The following is an 18,646-nucleotide window of genomic DNA, read 5'->3' on the forward strand; positions in this document are numbered from 1 at the left end:
TGGGACTGAAGACTTTGGAGAGAGTAGAAAAGGATGAGGTGCTTATGAGCAGGGTTGTGCCTGGGGATGAGGGGGAGTGGGAGATGAGGCCAGACCGTATGGCCTGCTTGGAACAGAAGGGTCATGGTAGAAAATAGCAAAAAGTAATGATTTCAACTTGAAAGATGGGGAATAGAACAGAACCACTAACGGAGTCCCAGGGAACAAATTTCTATGCAGAGAAGATGAATGCTGGCCTTTCATGCCACATGGACAAATATACCTGAAAATGTATTTTGAAATACCACTTCACCAGCCCTGGTCCCATAAGAGCCAATTTGGTCTGGAAGTTATCCATCCCCAAAGCCCACAACTTAACATGAACCTGGTGCAGAATAACAACATATTTGCATAGCACTTTGCAAATTACCATGTGCCTTCCCATATATTATCTTGGGATCCTTAAACAACTCTGAAAACGGTAATACTAAGACTGGCCAATATTTACAGCATGCTTACTAATATCCCATATATTGTGAAAGCTTTTAACACAGACTATCATTTAATCCTCACAGCAACGCTATGAGGCTGATACTTATTATTTCTACTCTAGGGACGCGGACGCTTACTATGTGTCAAGCACAACTAGTTCACAGCAACCCTGTGAAGTAGGTACTATTATTATCCTCATTTTACGGAGGGGACACTGAGGCACAAAGAGGTCCAGTATTTGTCCAAGTCAGCCCACCTAGTTAGTAAGAGGCCGAGCTGGGATTCAAACCTAGGTGGCCTGGCTCTCCAGAATCCATTCACATCCAGAGCCAGGTCTACTGCTTTGAAAGGTAGCCTGTATCCTTGCTGGGCCTTTGCAATCCTTGACTTGCAAAAAGTGACTGAAACCCTTTCTGTCTAGCCCATTGATCCTGTCCAATGGCACATTCATGTGTCCTACCTCCTTGCATGAGATTCTGAAGTTGGGTGCTTTGGCCTTATCCTTCCTTTCTCTTTCCCTCAGTCCCACAGCCTGATAATTTGGTGTTTTTAATTTATAAGTGCACTTTCCCGTCCATGCTCATCTGTGCTTTAAAGTGGAGCGGGTGTGACTGTGCACATTTGGCAGGTGAGGAAATAGTAGCAGACTCAGGAGTAATAACAATGCCCTATTTTGGGATGGCATTTGGTACTCTACAAGGCATGTTCATTCATGTTCATTCCAATTTAAATATGAGAAATGGAAGTTGAGGGACCTCCCCCAGTCACAAAACAGGGGTCAGCATTGGCTCTAGATGCTGGGTCTGCTGGAGCCTGGGCCCCTCCACAACGTCTCGCTTCTCACCCAGTGCACGGGACAGTGAGAGGTGATCCACTGGAGGTACGGAGAGCTCTGCCTTGGCTACAGGTAGACAGCACAGCCCCTCTCCCCCTCCTTGTGTTCCCGGCTCAATCCTGGATCAGTCACCTGACACCTTCTCCAGTGCCAAGCCCCTCACCCTTGATTACAGCTTACAGCTGAGTTGATGACCTCTGATGACCCCTGCCTGACTCCACTGAGAAGATTAAGAACATTAGGCAAAGGGGCTTGTCAACCCTTCCCTTGGGCCAGCTCTCCTGATCGAATATCCTCAGACTGTCCCAGCTCTCAAGCCCTGAGCCGTCAGCACGGGCACTCCGCGTCCCCTCCCCTCACACTCCTGAGGGCCTCAGTTTATCTCCTCCTCCTCTAGAATCTGGAGCCTCTCCACCACCTCCCCTCCCCCACTCAGCTGCCCAATATCCCAGTTCTGCCTCTTCAGCCCAATACCCTGACTGCCCCTTTTATTTTGCTTTCTCCTAAAATGCCTTTCTCCTCCCATCTCCTCACCACTTCCCTAGACATTAAAACTCATTCTCCCGAGACTTCTCCAACTACATTCTTCATCCCATTTTTATAATGTGACTTACAAATGTTCATGGCTTTCTCTTGCACTTATTCATCTGCTTGGCTGTGGGTTGGTCCATAAGTACATGTCTTATCTGCCCTCTGAGGTCAGGAGCGGTGTCATCCACATTATACAGTCCAAAGGGCAGAGGGCTTGAATAACCGGCCCCAACAAACTCCAGGCAGATGTCTCACGGTTGCGATTTCTGTCATCCCTATGAAATCCTTTTGATTTTGGATTTCTGGGTTAAGAAAATTAGGGGAGAACGGCCATCCTCTTCAGTAACATGGGGGAACTGGTGGTCCAGGAATGTTTACAGCCTTGGCACAAACTCCCCAGAGATAAATGAGGGGGCAATTGTGGGTGGGGGAGGAACTCGGGGTGGCTTTAAAAACAACTTAAAAGGAACACAGAACAGCGCAGCAGGGCTCTGGGAGTCCTCTGCACAGGTTTTTTATTACATTATTTTGGTTTTGAAATGGAACTGAAAACTTACTTTAGTCTGGCAAGACCAGGCCAGAGGGTGAACAACTATCACTCTGCAAGGATTGGGGTACAGAGAGGGAGCCCTAAAGATACGTGGTTCTCTGAACCCACGATGTCCCCAGATACAGGGAAAGCTGCGGAAATGGGGAACACAGGCATATGTGGTAGGGGAGACAGGGACCCCAAGTCAATTAGCGGGGTCAGACACCCTGATCCAGCAGCACTCACCAGTCCCCCGACCCAGGGGATTTGGAGAGTAGGGTTTTTTTTAATAGAAAAAGGGAAAGAAGTAAGAAGGACCATTTTGCATGCAAATGGGCCACTACCAGAAGAGCCCATTAAAATGTAAAAACTCCACATTCAGCCTGACAAAACGGTGCAAACTGCTGTGTTTGCCAGAGGGGCAGCAATACAGCTCCCGACAAAGGGGCCGAGGAACAATGGCGGGCTGAATGGCCTCTGTCAGCAGGTCCCCTCGCGCGTTGCCATGGGGACCCCACCGGGGCTTACTAAAGGTATTTCCTGAGGAGAAAGGCAGTGCACACATGCCCAGGCAGCCCGGCTAATCCTGACAGGAAGCCATCGCCATTCACCAGCCCAGGGGCTTGGGGTCGGAGTTTTGTTTTGTTTTTATTAAAAAAAGATTTCGGTCTTTTGTGTGTCCCACCTTGTCACTGTAATTTAGTGCAGAGCCACTTGCGCTGGCCAAAGCCACAGCCAGGGCCCTGTGCCTGGCCCAAGACCCCCCAAAACCAGCTCCCCAGGAGTTGGGCAGGAGGAGGCCCAGGCACGCAGAACCCCACTCAGGAGAGCCAGGCTGAAAGTGCCCTGGGCCCAGACTTTTGTGTAAACCTTCAAACAGATGTTGTGGGGGCAACACAGCATCAGATCGGAGGCTGGGGTTCAAACCCCTGTGCCGGGTTCTACCTGCTGCCTCCTCCATACCTGTAGTTTTTTCCCTCCCAGGGATGGTGCCCCTAATCAGCACCAGCATCCCCCACCTCCCCTCTACCTCCCACCATGGGGAGAGCACGCTCAGGCTGGGGAGAAGGGCTGTAATTAAGTGATTAACAAAGGAATGTGCCCAGGAGTTGTTTTAAAAGAAAATTCCCTTCTTCCTCTCTCCTCAGCAAAAGCTCTCACCCCAACTGTTTACTACTGACACCCGGAGCCGAGAAGAAGTCTCTTCCTACACCCATTTCCTGAAAGGGTTCCCAGACACTGCTTCTCTCCCGCTTACCTTCCCAGGAAGGCAGAGTTGCCCTGGGAAGAGGAAAGTTCACTTGGGACATGCAGGACGCGTAGAGCCTGCTCACCCAAGAAGATGCCCAAGATGGATGCCCTGCAGCCTCGGGGAAGGGTGGTCTGAGCTCCCGGTTCCTAGAAGTTTGTGTCACCGTTCCACATTTGGCACCAGAGGAATCCAGCCCTGGCAGATTCAGGGAAGAAAGCCAACCACACAGCTGGCGGTGGAGACAGACGTTCCTGTGTGACAAGTGCCCCCCCAGGACACAGTTGCGGGTAAATTAACATTTCCTGAGCAAACTTGTATGTGGAAGGAGCCGGCCCCAATAAAGATAGAAAAATGAAGGAGGCTCTACACATTCATTATGATTTGAACCCAGGTCTGTGCGTTTGCAAAGCCCATGCTCTTGCATGTAGGCCTCCCCCAAAACAGGTTTTGAACCCGACATTTTGAAAGAATCATAAAGAGGAAAATCGATCACTTCGGAGGCATTAAGACTGTGCCCAACAACTCCCCTTGACACTCAGGAAGCTTCTAAAGCCATGTTGGCTGGTCCTCTTTTACAGAAAGGAGTTACAGAGCCTCTACTCAAAGATGGAAAGCTTTCCCAAAAGAACCTCAAACCCAGTAAGGACCATTATGTGGGCTGTAAGCTGAGGGGACCAAACACTCAGGTGGGGGTCTTCTCCTGCCTTATTAAAAATCACTTCCTAAACTCAAAGCAAAAGTACAAGTGACCACCAACTGTTACTACGCAGAGGTAAGAACATCTTCCACTAAGTTGTAAGGGAAAAGCTGGGCAACTAGCTGAAGTGGTGTATGTGTGTACGTGTGTGTGGGGGGTGTGTGTGTGTGTGCGCGCGCGCGCGCGTGTGTAGGGGTCCTGCTGCTGGAAGGGGAGCTCAGACCCTCCCACCACTGGCCCGGAGCCCAGGCCTCCCAGCCATGTGTCTGCAGCTGCGACCTGTCATGCACTTCCTGGTCTGGGTTCTGTAATGGAAAGATCATTACGAGTGGGGGAGGAGAGTGAGAGGAATCAACAGCAAAGAGGTAATCCTGCAGCTCCCACTCCGCTGCGCTCTGACCTTCCAGTCCGGTCAGGTTCCTTAAAGAAAAGAATGTATTGCCCTCCCCCCACCCCACTCCCTACTAGGGCCTCTGGACGCCCCCTGCCCCACACACTCAGCAGAGCTTGTTGGGGAAGGCAACACCAGCAGCTGGGCAGGAAAAAGTTGCCGCTCCCTAAACTTGCTGATGAATTAGTAGCGGGCTCAGCTGTTTCAGAATTTGCCTTTGGGCTCCCCCCAAACCTCAATGGGTGCTTGAAAGCACAATTCACCAGAGCTCTCAGCACCCCATCGTGCCTGCCATCTCTGCTCCCTGTCCAGTCCCCTTGATGCAACGGTGGGTCTGGGTCTGGGTCTGGGTCTGGGTCACAGAGCCCTCGGTAAGGAGGGTCACTGCCCACTGCAGGGGGGAAAGGAATGGGCTCTTCATAAAGTTACTTGTTTTTCAATGATAAGAAATCCCTTTTATTTTTATATGATGAGAATAAAGGGAATGAACATCCTTTTAAAATGAAATGATGTAGAAAGGTGGTTGCCAGGGGCTGGGGGAAGGGAGAATGAGGAGTTAGCGTTTAATGGGTATAGAGTTTTGCTCGTGGAAGGTGAAGAAGTTCTGGAGATGTATGGTGGTGATGACTGCAGAACAATGTAATATACTTAATGCCATCGAACTGTACACTTAAAAATGGTGAAAATAGTAAATTTTATGTTATGTATATTTACCACAATTAAAAAAATGGTAATGGTAGTGGGCAGTGTTGGTTTTTTTAAAATGTTCTATGTGGCAAAATAAGTTGTCAACCCTATGTAGGTTCCAAAAAATTGAGGGGAAATTTGGCCAGCCCACGAAATCTAAAAATCTGGGACCACTGGTCTGTTCCACAGATTTACAGGATAGCGGGGACCCAGAGGATCCATCGACGTACCCCGTATTCATTCTTCAATCGCTCTCCTTCAGACACACCAGGAAAGTTGAGCATTTAGTAGTACTCTCTGTTTTAAGAAATTAAAATAACATGGTTTAGGAATTTTTCTACCTGAGATGGCATGGCTCTCAGGTAGAGAGCAGATGGAAGAAGCTTGAGGGAAGAAAAGGGCCAATATGGACACTGGGGCCTCCTCTGCTCAGACGACCTGGGGGATCTTGAGCAATTAGAATCCTAAGGGAGAGATTCCTACTATGCGCAAGGTCAACATTCCAGATGTCCTAAAGGATGAGAGCCTAGTTTGAAATCCTTGTAAAAACCACTGAGTCCCAAACTCTGCTTGAGCCACAGGTGGTTGTAATTGGCTGGTACAGGGAAAAGAGCATCTGAGTGGAAATCACTCAGAAGACAGGCCCTACCACTAACTGTGTGATCCTCGGCAAGGCACCTCCCCTGTTGGGCCTCAGTTTCCTCAACTGTGAAATGTGAAGGCTGACTGACTGGACAAGCTCTAGGCCCTCTCCAGCTCTAACCAACATTCTAAGTTTCTACTGGGCCTCACAAGTTGAGCATCACTCACTGCCATCGCCTTCTGCCCCCAAGAGCAAAGAGCTCCCTCTGGTGTGAGGAAAGGCAAGGGGATTCTGTTGTGTTCACAGGGCTCTGGCCATCAGCACCTTGAATAAATGCTTCCCTTCATCCCTTCTCTCTGGCCCATGATGTTCTCGTCAGAAGAAGCCTTAGAATGGAGGACATGGAGTAGCTGAGAGGCTGTGACTGGCAGACAGCTGGGAGCCCAGGTATTCCAGAAGAATTTATTTCACTGTCCTTGTTTGATGCTCATGATGTCTTATCCCAAAAGAACTAGCTGGCAAAACAATTTTAAAAATGGATTGGGAATCTGAGGCTAGTGGAGGAGGGGAACATTATAAAATAAATGCCACTTTCAAATGTACCCTCTGGGCACTAATAAAGTCTTGATTGCTCAAATAACATCGAGAAAAGTTTCGAATGCCAAAGGGAGAACTTCATTCAGTAGTTAGTCAAGGAACCTGACTCTTCTAAGGCTCAAAAGCTAATTCCTAAAACCTAAGGAAAATAAACCTTAATTCCAAAAGTAAACTCTGAAGTTTGACAGTAAAGGAGCAGAGATTTCTGAATGCAAAAGGACTCTTCTAACTGGCTGGAGAGCTAATCAGCATTCCAAAGGCAGCGATAATTGACTTACAGCCCCAAGCAACAAGGAAGCAGGAGGGCATTCCAGGAAGAGGGTCTCCATCCTCCCAGGAAAGCTCTCAGACCCACTTCCTACTCCTTGTCATTCCTCCCTCCCCACTACCCCCAGGCAAACTGCCACCTTTCCCAGCTCCCTCCCTGCCTGTTTCTCTTCCTAGACTCTCTGATGTTCCACCTTCCTCACCTCTGCTCTCAGTACAGGGGTTAGAGATGTAGGCATTGGTATCAGACCTGAGTCTTAACTCTAGCTCCACTATTTATTAGCTGTTAACCTTGGCAAGTTTTTCTGTGACCTCTCTGAGTCAGTTTCCTAAACTGTTAAATGGAAACACCTCCCTTATAGACTTTTTTGAGTGAGAATTAATTGCTATCAGAGATTCTCAAAGTGCGGTCCCCGGAATAGCAGCATCAGCATCCTCTGGGAACTTGTTAGAATTCCCAAGCTCGGGCTCTGCTTCAGAATGAAGAGCTGTGCAAGTGGAGTGCAGCAGTGGTTTGTGTGTGTGTGTGTGTGTGTGTGCGAGAGGAAGATCAGCCCTGAGCTAACATCCGTGCTAATCTTCCTCTTTTTGCTGAGGAAGACCGGCTCTGAGCTAACATCTATTGCCAATCCTCCTCCTTTTTTTTCTCCCAAAGCCCCAGTGGATAGTTGTATGTCATAGTGGCACATCCTTCTAGTTGCTGTATGTGGGACGCGGCCTCAGCATGGCTGGAGAAGCAGTGTGTTGGTGTGCGCCTGGGATCTGAACCCAGGCCGCCAGCAGCGGAGCACGCGCACTTAACAGCGAAGCCATGGGGCCGCCCCATGAATTACACTTCTTAAATGAGTCACTTATTGTGCAGTTGATGCAAAACCCGTGGATATGGAGGGCCGACTGTATTCATTGTACTACACCATTTATATAAGGGACTTGAGCATCCTCACAGGTTCCTGGAACCAATCCCTGTGGAGACCGAGGGATGACTGTATTTGCTATGTCTAGTGAGAGTAATCTGGCCCTAACCCATGGTGAGGCTAGCCGTAGGGATGGCATGTGTCCTGGGCCTCCCATTCCAGAGGGGCCTCCAAGACTTTCAGTGTTTTTTCCCCAAAAGGTTACACAGATATTTACTGACAGAACTGGAAGAAAATATTTACCACACAACTTTCAATAAACCTGTGTTCTGTTCCTACCCTTCAGATAGTATACCACAAATTAATATATATTTTTTAAATCCTGTCATTATTCTGTGACTAGCCCAATTACATTGTAATACATATTTTTGTTTAAAACATTAATTTGTTAAATGTAAACACTAAGAGAAACAAAACTTCAGGACCCAACCCTTTTTTACATTTCTTCGTGTTTTAAATATATATATACTGGTAGCCTCAAAACAACGCTAATCCTCCAGCCTCTTTGAACCTTCTGACATCCATCAGACACTGTTGGACCACAACCCTTTCAGAAGCAATCTACTGTCTGGACAATACCACTACATTCTAGAATAAGTGTGACCTACAGAGAAAACCCAGGTGTGGCTTTGGCACTGTGGGGACCTCTGATCCTAGACCTTCTCCAAGTAGGAGGTCTCAGCTACACTGGGAAAGGCAGCCTCAATGAGGTTGTTGTTCTATTGATTATTCCAGGCTAGGGAGCCACTTTCATCAGGGCAGCTCATAGACCTATGACCGATGCATAACCTCGCAGTAAAAGCAGAAAGTCACTCAAGAAACGGCAGAGCTGCTCCTACCCCAATCACACACGTGTGCACACCACCCCAGAAGGGAGGCGAAGGCTGACTCCTGCGAGATAAAGGGGATGGGCCCTGCAATGTTTAAATTCAAATGTTGGTCTGCCTCAATTTTGGGGGGAAACTCAATTCGATATAAGGATGCAGAGTAATACACTGGAAAAAATACTGGAGTCAGACCTAGCTGAGCCTGAATCCCAGTTCCACATCTCACAACTATATGACCTTAGACAGTTACTTAACTCCTTGAACCTCAGTTTCCTCATCTGATTACGGGAATGCAACCCATGGCCACGGGATCGGTGTAAAGATGTAAAAACGTAAAGATGCAATAAATAATATTTATTATTACTTTAGAAGACCTTTACTGGTATAACCTTTCTGGGGCAATTTGGCACTATGTAATCAAAACTTTTAGAATGTAAATATCATTGGAGACATGGACAAATGTTATTTGTAAAAATATGTTCACTTAAGTGCAAACTATTGAAAATAACTTAAATACCCAATACCTAGAAGACTAGTAAATAAATAAATAAATTTTGGTATATAAATTTTGCACACCCATACAGTGGAATACTACATAGTTATTAAGCTTGATGAAAAAATTTTCTCTACATGGCAATAAATACGTGATTAAGTTACAAACCAGTATACAGTCATGCACCGTATAACGATGTTTCAGTCAACGACGGACTGCATATGCGATGGTGGTCCCACAAGACTAGTACCATACAGCCTAGGTGTGTAGTAGGCTAGACCATCTAGGTTTGTGTAAGTATACTCTATGATGTTCGCACAATGACAATATCGCCTAAGGACACATTTCTCAGAATGTATCCCCGTTGTTAAGCGACTCACGACTGTGTACCGATCACATAAATCCTATTTATGAAAAGTCACGATTGTATAAATCCAAGAAAAAAAGTCTAAAGGAATAGATTCATAGTTAATGGTGATTATTTTTAGATGATGGGAATATGAGTTTTTCTTTTTCTCTTTACAAGGCTATATTTTCCATGATGAATGTAAATTACATATCAAAATATCCACATTTTAAACTAACAATAAAAATATTCTTTCTGATTGCATAGAACTTCGTTCTAGTGGAGGAAACAGCCATACATTAAAAACTCCACATAACATAAGGCAGAGTAAAGGAAGAGCTAGACAGAAAGTTAAACAGAAGGGGGAAAAAGGAGTGATTAATTTGAAGACAGAGGAAGTCTTCAAGAGGGAGGTGGCCCTTAAGCTAAACCCAACCTAAACCTTAAGCTAAGAGTAGGAATTACAAAAAGGGAAAGGAGAAAAGGATAGGGACGGACATGTCCAGCTAAGGGACCAGAATCAACAATGGTTATGTATGAATGTATACGTTGTACTCAACAAGGAATAAGGAAGAGTCTTGTTTGGCCAGACGGATGGATGAAAGGATGGGAGAGAGGGGGAGAGAGGGGGAGAGGGAGAAGGAGAGAAGGAGAGAAGGAAAGAAAGAAAGAGAAAGAAAGAAAGAAAAGTAAATCAGCGAATGAATGGTGAGGGGACCATTAGCCAGAGGCTGGTTTTCTATCCTGGAGAGAACTGAGGAAGGGCTAAGCTCTAAATTCAACTTTCTTGGTTAAGTATTTGAAACTTCAGTCTTGATGGTTTTTAACCTCTTTCCCTGCCCAAGCTCATAACCACTAAGGTCCACTCTTTGCCGAACTCCTTGACCCTCTCACCCACTTGAGGCTCAATGCGCCTACACATCCAGGGCCTGGGAAACACAGCCGCATTCACTCAAATGGCAGGGCCTGCTGCCCCAACATTCACCTCCTTTTACACAACCCATCCCAGGAGACTTGGCCACACCACAACATGTGGGATAAGGAAGGAGCATTGAGTTTCAAGCCCCGCCCAAGCCCAACTTTCTCAGTGTCAGGATCTAACTGGACAGACCCCTCACCCCAGCATTCCCGGTTTGCAAAGAGCAAAGCCTTTAGATGAAGGCACTGGGCACCTCGTTTGGCAAGCAGAAAGGTGAGAGTCGGCCTGAACCAACAACCAGGAGAGGGGAATTCTGAGGGCAGGAGCTCAGTGTCTTGTACCATACCATGGCCCCACTAAGGGCCAACAAGCTTACCATGGGGGCTTCAGGCAACTTCCCCCCTACTTGGCCATCGCCAGCTGGAGGTCAGAGCAAACACCCAAGTTCAGGAGCAGCCCAGACTCCAGAAGCCTTCTCCTAAGAGGAAACAGGGATTTACTCCAGGCCCTTAAGAGCCCAGGTAGAGCAGTTAACTTTCAGCTGATCACTTGGGGCCTGGGGAGGGGGTAGGGTGGGCAGAGAGAAGAGAATGTGTGTGGTAAGTCTGTGAATGAGCCAACCCTCCAGAATGAACAGGGAGGCCTGGGCAGCTGAACTGGGGAGACCAGGAGCGCCAGAGCAGCTGGACTTTCCCCGGTCAGCAGGGAAACAGTTGTCTCATTTCCAGGCTTTGGGGAAGGAAGGAAGAGGCAAAGGCGGTGTCTACAGGGTGAGCTGGAGCCCCCAGCGGCCCCAGAGGAATGAGGCACTGTAAAAACAGGGCGCAGCTGCTGGTCAGGCTCTCTGACCCTGGACCTCGCCCTCCAGGATAATGACTCCCCAGAACTCACTTCTCCCAAGGCCATCCATCACCGCGCCAGACACAAGCCATCACTCACTGCTTCTGCCTGACCAGGAGCAGGCACCCGGCCGAGCCCTGCTGACCCACCTCTGTGCTGGGGCCACCAGTTCCAAAGGAGTCCCTGACACACTCTCTCCAGTTCCTGCCCACTCCAGACTCCAGGTAGTTACAGAAACCAGGTGACAGAATCCTGGCCTGATTCTTTGTTTGGGCTCCCTCCCCTCCCCCACCTGAGGCAAGGGCTCTGGACAGCCATTTGTTCTTCCCTGAGAAATTCCTCCTCCCTGACTTCGGGGAGCTGGCTGGCAAAGCCAGAGTGGAAAATCAGTGAAGCTAATGGTGTAGCAATGCAGAAGCTAGAGCCAAGAACACAGCCCTGGAGTGGCTTTGCTGCACTTGCCCAGTGTGGTCAAGCAGGACACGTGAGTGTGCCTCCCTCACATTCTCTCACATGCTGAGATGGGTCCTCCCTACCCTCACCCTGCTCAGCTCAGCTCTGGGAACACTTGCAAACACACCCTTTCAAAGGCACTGTAGCCAGTTCTCTCTGGGGAGAGGGATGTGGGACAGAGCAGATCCTCTGGGGAAACCTGGTAGCTAAGCACCCCGAGATTCCTACAGACTTACATCCTCCACCCTTGTTCTCAAGTGGGTCATCCATATCACCTTCTGCTCCATGTAATTCCACTCGCCTTCTGGCAGAGGATGAAGAAGCTCCTCTTAAACATCCAGTGTGAATTAGAAGTAAACAGGTTCTTTCACAAGAAGACATTATATTGGGGACAGAGCGCTCCTGCATGTGTCCCACGCAGCCACCGGACACTGGTCTTCCCACCACGGCAATCGGCTGCAGCCAGTGGGATTGCAACCTGTCTGAGGCTGGTAGTGGGATACCTTCTGGTACCTATTTGAGGCTCCCCCTGCAGCCAGGCTGAAATGCATACCCCTTTGGGCCAAAGACAGCTGTGAGACCCCTTGTGGGGGCTTGCCTGGGGCAGCCAGGGCCCTACAACTTGAAGCTGGGGCAATGTCTGTGGCACCACTGGCAGCCTCTCCCCCATGGGCGCAGGTTTCTGCAGAACACAAAGACAAAGCCTTGCTTTGTGGCGCCCGGCATCCAGGGGGCTTGCAGCCAGAAATGGAAACGTGCGGCTTTTCCATTAAGTGTAACCTCTCCCCCTTCAACCGGCCACCAGAAACCTTCAAATCTGGGTAGGTGGGAGGAGCTGTAAACCCTCAGCCCATTAAATCGCTTATTAGTTGCAGGTTTCTGAGCATGTAGGCAAGTATTTTGAGACTGCCAGTCTCATACTGTCTCCTCGTCCATGGAGTCTGGGGTGTTTAACCACGTGAATGCTGAAAAGGGGGCAGGACCCCCACTCCCAACTTCAAGAAGTGGCCTTGCAAGCAGTTTTGAATTCACCCACTTGCTTTTCCCCAAGACTTATTCTAAAAGAGAGAAAAATACACAGAAACAACCCTCCTCAAGCTCAACCCATCTTTTAAGTTGGTGCTTATCTTTTTAAAGGGGCATTCTACCCCTGGGCCCATAACCCAGCTTCAGTCTAACCACACACAACTCCCTCTTTCCTTAAAGCAGGATCTGAAACAAGCTTCACCTCTTTAATATCCCAAACCAGAGAAGGGAAGAGAGAGAGAGAGGAGGGAGGCTGGTTTTCCTGGAACCCTTACTAACTCAACTTTCCAAGGACAGCCAGAAACTCCAGGCCCTCCCCACTCCCTCAGGAGCATTTGCAGACTGGGGGAAGGGCTCCCAACACACACACACACACACACACACACACACACACACACACCCCACAAAGCCTTTCTAAATGGGAGAAGCTCTCAGTGTGAGCAGGGTTTGGGGTGCTTTGCTTTAAACTTTTGGACAAACCTTTTATACACAGATTATGGTCTTTTCTGAAGACAACAGCAGCATTATTATTTAACAATCAGCAGGGCCAGGACTATACAATAATGCTTTACATTTGTGAGATACCTTATGGTTTATAAGCTCGGAGACAGATTTTCCCTGTGACTTCACAGCAGTTCTCTGAAGACAGTGGGGCACGTGTTCTCCACCACAAAGCTCAAGAGGGATAGGAGAGGGACTTAACCAAACAGAGAACTGGGACTTGGAGAACAAGTCCAGTGGATTTCCACTTCTTTGTCCTAAGGCATTCCAAAATCCACCCACAAAACAACAAGCCCCTCACCATACGGGGTCTCCTTTGGGGTTCTAGGAAAAGATACCCACAACTGCCATTTACTGCCTGGTACACAGGCACTGTTCTAACAGCTTTGCATACATGCCCATTTGATATTCACAATGAACTTAGAAGTAAAGGTTCATTATCAATATATTTTATAGAGGCACAGAGAGGAAGTTTCCTAAGAGCCAATGGTCAGTAAGAAGTGGAGCCAAAATCAAAACCAAGGAACTCCAGGGAAAACATAGCCCACACAAAGACGTGTACACGAATGGTCACGGGAGTTTTAGTAATAACAGCCAAATGGCCATCAACAGGTGAATGGATACACCTTCACCATATAATTCTGTTATATGAAATTCTAAAATAGGCAAAACTAATCTACAGTGACAGAAAGTGGATCAGTGGTTGCCGGGGGTCAGTGCTGCGAAGGGGACTGACTGCAAAGGGGCATGAGGGCAGTTTCAGGGGTAATGAAAATGTTCCATTTCTTGATTGGGGTGTTACTCGGGACGTTACATTTACCAGAACACATTGAACCATACACTTGAAATTGGTGTACTTAATAGACTGCAAATTATATCTCAATTAAGTTGATTTTTTAAAAGCTGCGGTCTAGCTTCAATCTTCACTGCCATAGCCTCCTAACAGCACCCCGTCCACCTTGCCTACTCCCTCCCTCCCGTTCGTGGAGCCTGTACTTTGTCTTCATCAAAAACCTTCAGCCCCTGGTCCATCCTCCACCACCACCTCAGCTTCCTTTCCCAGTGTGCAACCACCAGCTTCAATGACCACCCCCCACCAGTACCCCTAGAATTCCTTACGCTCGTGCCCTTGGACATCCCCTTCCTGCTTACAAGTGCCCAGGCCCGGGGTCCACACTATTTACTTTCTCCACCCTCCACTCTTGGGCTGCAAGAGTTTATCAGAGAAAGCTTAAAAAAAAAAAAAAAATACTTTAGGGTCCGTCATAAATCCATATTCTCAAACCTCATCCAAGCCCTTGTTGCTTTGGGACTCCCAAGACCGTCTACACTGTGGCTGATCCAGATCTTCTCGCTCCTCACAAACCTCCCTCCCTAACTCACTCCCTTTCCTCTCATCTCATCCTTTGTGTCCAGTCACCCAGAGTTGACATTCAACTTACTTAAAGATTCTATTTCTATAGTGTCTCTGCTATTTTTCCTTCCTTTACACTCTCATGGCTCCCACCCTAGTTCATCCCTCACTTCCTCTAGCTAGACATTCAAAACAACAATCTAAAGTCTTTCTGGCAATAGTGGCAGCAGCAGTAATAACCACTAACACTTTACCTCTAAGTGCTTCTCTGGATTAGCTCATTTAATCCTATATTATTGACACCATTTTAAGGATGAGCAAACTAAGGCTTCGTGTATTTGAGTAATTTGTCAAAGCAAGTAATGCAGCTATGAAGTGGCGGAGCAGGATTTACACATAGGTCTATCCGAATTCTTCCTCCCCTCCATCCAAATTCAGCTGCCAGATTAATTTTCTGAAAGCTGGATCATGTCACTACCTGCTTAAGACTTGTCAAGATTCCCAGTATCTACCCATTTAAGTGTAGTTCCCTCAGCAGGGCATTAAGGCCTTTCATGTGCTAACTCAATCAACTTTTCCAGGCATTACTTCCTACAACCACCCACTCATCAGGCAAATCATTCTCTATATCCCTTATACATCCCACCTCAGGACCCGCACTCATGCTATTCCACCTTCACTTCCCCCTTCCAAACCTCTACCCATCCCTCTAGATCCATCTCAGATGCTCTCTGCTCCCCTCTTCCTCTGCATTCCCACTGCATTTTGTTAGAATGCCACTGTGTGGTTTAAACACGGCCTACCTTAATTTCGTTACCTCTGTACTTGTCTCCCCCTACCTGACGGTAAACTCCTTCTGGGCAGAGACAGTCTCTCCCACTTTGGGTCTCCAGTATGTTCTAGCTCAGGTCTTGCATTCAGTTCTGTTACTGAATGCAACATTCACCTGCCTGCTCCAGCCAGTGGACCTTCTAGAAAATCTCACACACCCTTCCCTCCTCCTTCTCCATCACCATATAAGTGGACAAATATTCTCACTCACCATTCATCATTTAAACAAGTCCTGATAGCCGAGACTGATGGCCCTTTAAGTGCAGCCACCACGTCACATGCACACCTAAGCCTTTCATCCACTGCCTGCCAACCCTCTCTATTTATGTGATCAGCCACTGAATCACAAGCCACACTACCCTTTGGCAACAGAAATGCCCAAATATTAGTTCTCAAAGACTCAAAAGCCACCAGGTTGCTGTACCTATAATCTCCATGAAATATTTTCACAACTCCAGCAAACTCCATGAGCAGCGGGGCAAGTCCTTCCTGTTACTAATAATCTCTCTGAATTCTCATCAGGCTATAGATCTCTACCAGCTCCCATGCCCCACAATGCTCCCTGGTTCTCAATCTCTTTGGAATCCCCCCAGCAATACATATCCAAAGTGAACCAGTCAGCAGGCCTCCCAACAGGGCCTGTGAGATGTGGTCAAGGAAGGCAAAATGGTAGGCATGTGGCCATGACTGCTGACCCCCATAGAAGATGTATCTTTGAAATAATTTTCTAGAAGCCAGAGGTCTATATCAAGCTCCCACATCCCTCAACATCCCCTGTAATCTGATCCAAGTTCTAAACCCAAATTCATTGGTCACTCACTCCCCACTGCATCGTCCAACCCCATTTTATACATCATCTAGGTTAGGGAGCCAGCTCTTGGGTCCCAATCAGAAGTTCTTTTTTCAGGAAGAGAAAAGCATAAACCCACCCTGAGCATGTCACCTCTGGCAAATGGATGTCACCAGCCTTCATGACCCAACCTCTGATGAAGTTGTTTACATTTATAACCAGCCTCAAATCAGCCCAGGTATCTTGGGAGTCTTTCCTACAGGAAAGGACCCTTTGCTCCACCTGGCATGGAGCCTTCCCAGTTTACCACACGACCTCCAACCACACCAGCTCCGTCCCAGCCTGCCCTGTTTCCGAGGGCCAGAAGTCCGGGCTGACTCTCAGCCCCTGCCTTACCTTGTTCAGGCAAAGTCGGGCCTGGCCTGGCAGTGCAGAGTGTGGCTGTGACCAGCACAGCCCAGAAGAGGAGGCACTTCCAGCTCCACATCCCAGTTCTGCAATTAGAGGTTGGTGACAAGGCTCCACACCTCCATGGAGACTCCGCCTTGAGCTTGATCTTCCTTTTCAAGCTGACTCTGAGGAAAGAAAAAAAAACCAAAGTTAGGAGGGTCTTCATGGTGATGGGAGGCAAGGAGAAAAAGAAGGTAAAGCATGTCACAGAGTCGCTCTGTCAGAAGGGTGCTTAAAGCAATAACTGACTCCTTCAGGCACAAAGAAGGGAATTGTGGTCCTGCCCCAATGTTGAATTTGAGGTTACAGGCCTTAATTAGACAAAAGAGAGCTTTAATTCAGTTCTACAACTATTTATTGAGCGTGGACTACGTGCAAGCCTTGCTGGGAAAATTTTCATGAAGTTCTCCCAGGCATAAGCCCCAAGATTGTTTGTGCTGGGAAAGCGAACAGCCTTATGAGAGTCCCAAATGTGGGCAAGGGCTTCACAGAGTATGGTGGGATTGCAAGAGACCTGAGTACGCTGACGACTCCCCAGTATAAGCCCTCACTCCTTCTAGGGCAAACCAATCCTTTGGTGAGGGATAAAGAGAGATGAATTATGGAACAAGCCAGGATGCGGAAATGAGAGCCAAGTAAGATGCTGACCCTCCCTGGACCTATACAATGAGGAAGCTGAAATAAGTGATCTCTGGGGCTCTTCCTTTTTGTCTTAAACTGTACGCATCACAGGGATCTGTGGTTCTACAAGCTTCCCTCATGGATAGAACACAACTCTCACCAACTACTTAAAAAGGGCCTCACAGTGTGGAACCATGAGGTGGCTCCGGTTCTCCTTCCCATGCTGAAAGGTGACAGCTGACGTCTGACAGAAATGAATCCAGAAGTGGGGAAAAAGGTCAGAGCCAAAGGGCTCTTGCAAGCGTTGACTCAAAGATGGCTCATGCCAGCCCCGGTTAAAAGCACAGATGGCAGCCCTTTACCCTTCTCGTCTGGAGTGGTAACATTTACAACAATTCCCTAGGGTCTCAACGAACAACAGATTGTTGCTGCTAAACATTTACCAAGTGATAAAGACTTTCTGGGCACTGTTTGGGCTACGTGGGGGTGACCATCTCTGTCTTCCAGGTGGCTTTTGTCCCAAATACTCCAGGGAACCATCCAAGTTATTCAGAGAATCCACTTCCCCGGAACATGCCCTAATGTGGTGCTTCAGCCCTGCCTCCCCCTAGGCCAGACAGGGCCCCTTATGAGTGAGTCAGCCCTGGCTGGCAGAAAACCCCCCAGATTCTTGGCTTCGTTCACAGGCGCTCGCCAGTGGGTGTATGCATGCACTACTGCTAGCTCCCTCCCAAGGCTTTCCTAAAATTTTTTAATGATTTCAAATCAAAGGAGAAGTAAACATTTCTCTTTTCTTTTTCTAAGTTTAGGAAAGGGACTAGAAGAGACAGAATAGAATAAATATTTACTGAATACCTACGTGCCAAGCATGTACTAGGTAGAATTTGTAACTATAAAACTTCATTTCTTCCTCACTAAAAACTTATGAGGGGTAGGCATTATTATTCCCCTTTAAGGAATGGGGAAACTGAGACTCAGAAAGGTTAAGTACTCTGCCCAAGGACCTGCAGCCGTAAGCAATAGCACGGGACTCGCACCACCTGGGTTTTCAGATGCTAGAGGGCAGGGTGGGAGGAAGCAAATAACAGGTTGATCGAGCCTGGCTCTATCTGACATAAACTCATTTTCTCCAAAGGGTGTATCACTGCGCCATAAAGAAACCAAGCAGATAAGGACAAGTCCGAGGTAACTCTGGAAATGGGAGAGCCTCAATTCTGAATTCCCTTGCTTGAGAGAAAAGATCCTTGGAAGCAGTTCACGGATGTGCCATCTAGGACATAGGAGGGGGCACGATTCCTGGCATGGGACAGAAGAGATGCTTGCCATGGGACATCCCTAAACCACATTCCACATCTCATTACAGTCCAAAGACACACCAAACGGGTACAGGCCTGTCACCCAGAAAGGTACACCTGATGAAGAACCTAAGTCACACAGGAAT

The 18,646-nt window shown here is 47.8% G+C and overlaps 1 protein-coding gene across 7 annotated transcripts in view; it reads right to left on the reverse strand.

The window, feature by feature from the left end:
- The window catches only part of FGFR1 (fibroblast growth factor receptor 1), a 48,632-nt gene that overhangs the window by 22,912 nt on the left and 7,074 nt on the right, over positions 1–18,646 (reverse strand). For all 7 annotated transcript variants that reach the window (XM_087418532.1, XM_087418531.1, XM_087418530.1 and 4 more), the window contains one exon: positions 16,531–16,709. In XM_087418532.1, coding sequence (XP_087274658.1) covers positions 16,531–16,621 — 91 coding nt within the window. In that variant the 5' untranslated portion in view covers positions 16,622–16,709. The remainder of the gene's footprint in view (positions 1–16,530; positions 16,710–18,646) is intronic.

This window comes from Ceratotherium simum, chromosome 28 (assembly GCF_057802395.1).
Source record: "Ceratotherium simum simum isolate JZ-2026a chromosome 28, ASM5780239v1, whole genome shotgun sequence".
Classification (NCBI taxonomy): Eukaryota; Metazoa; Chordata; class Mammalia; order Perissodactyla; family Rhinocerotidae; genus Ceratotherium; species Ceratotherium simum.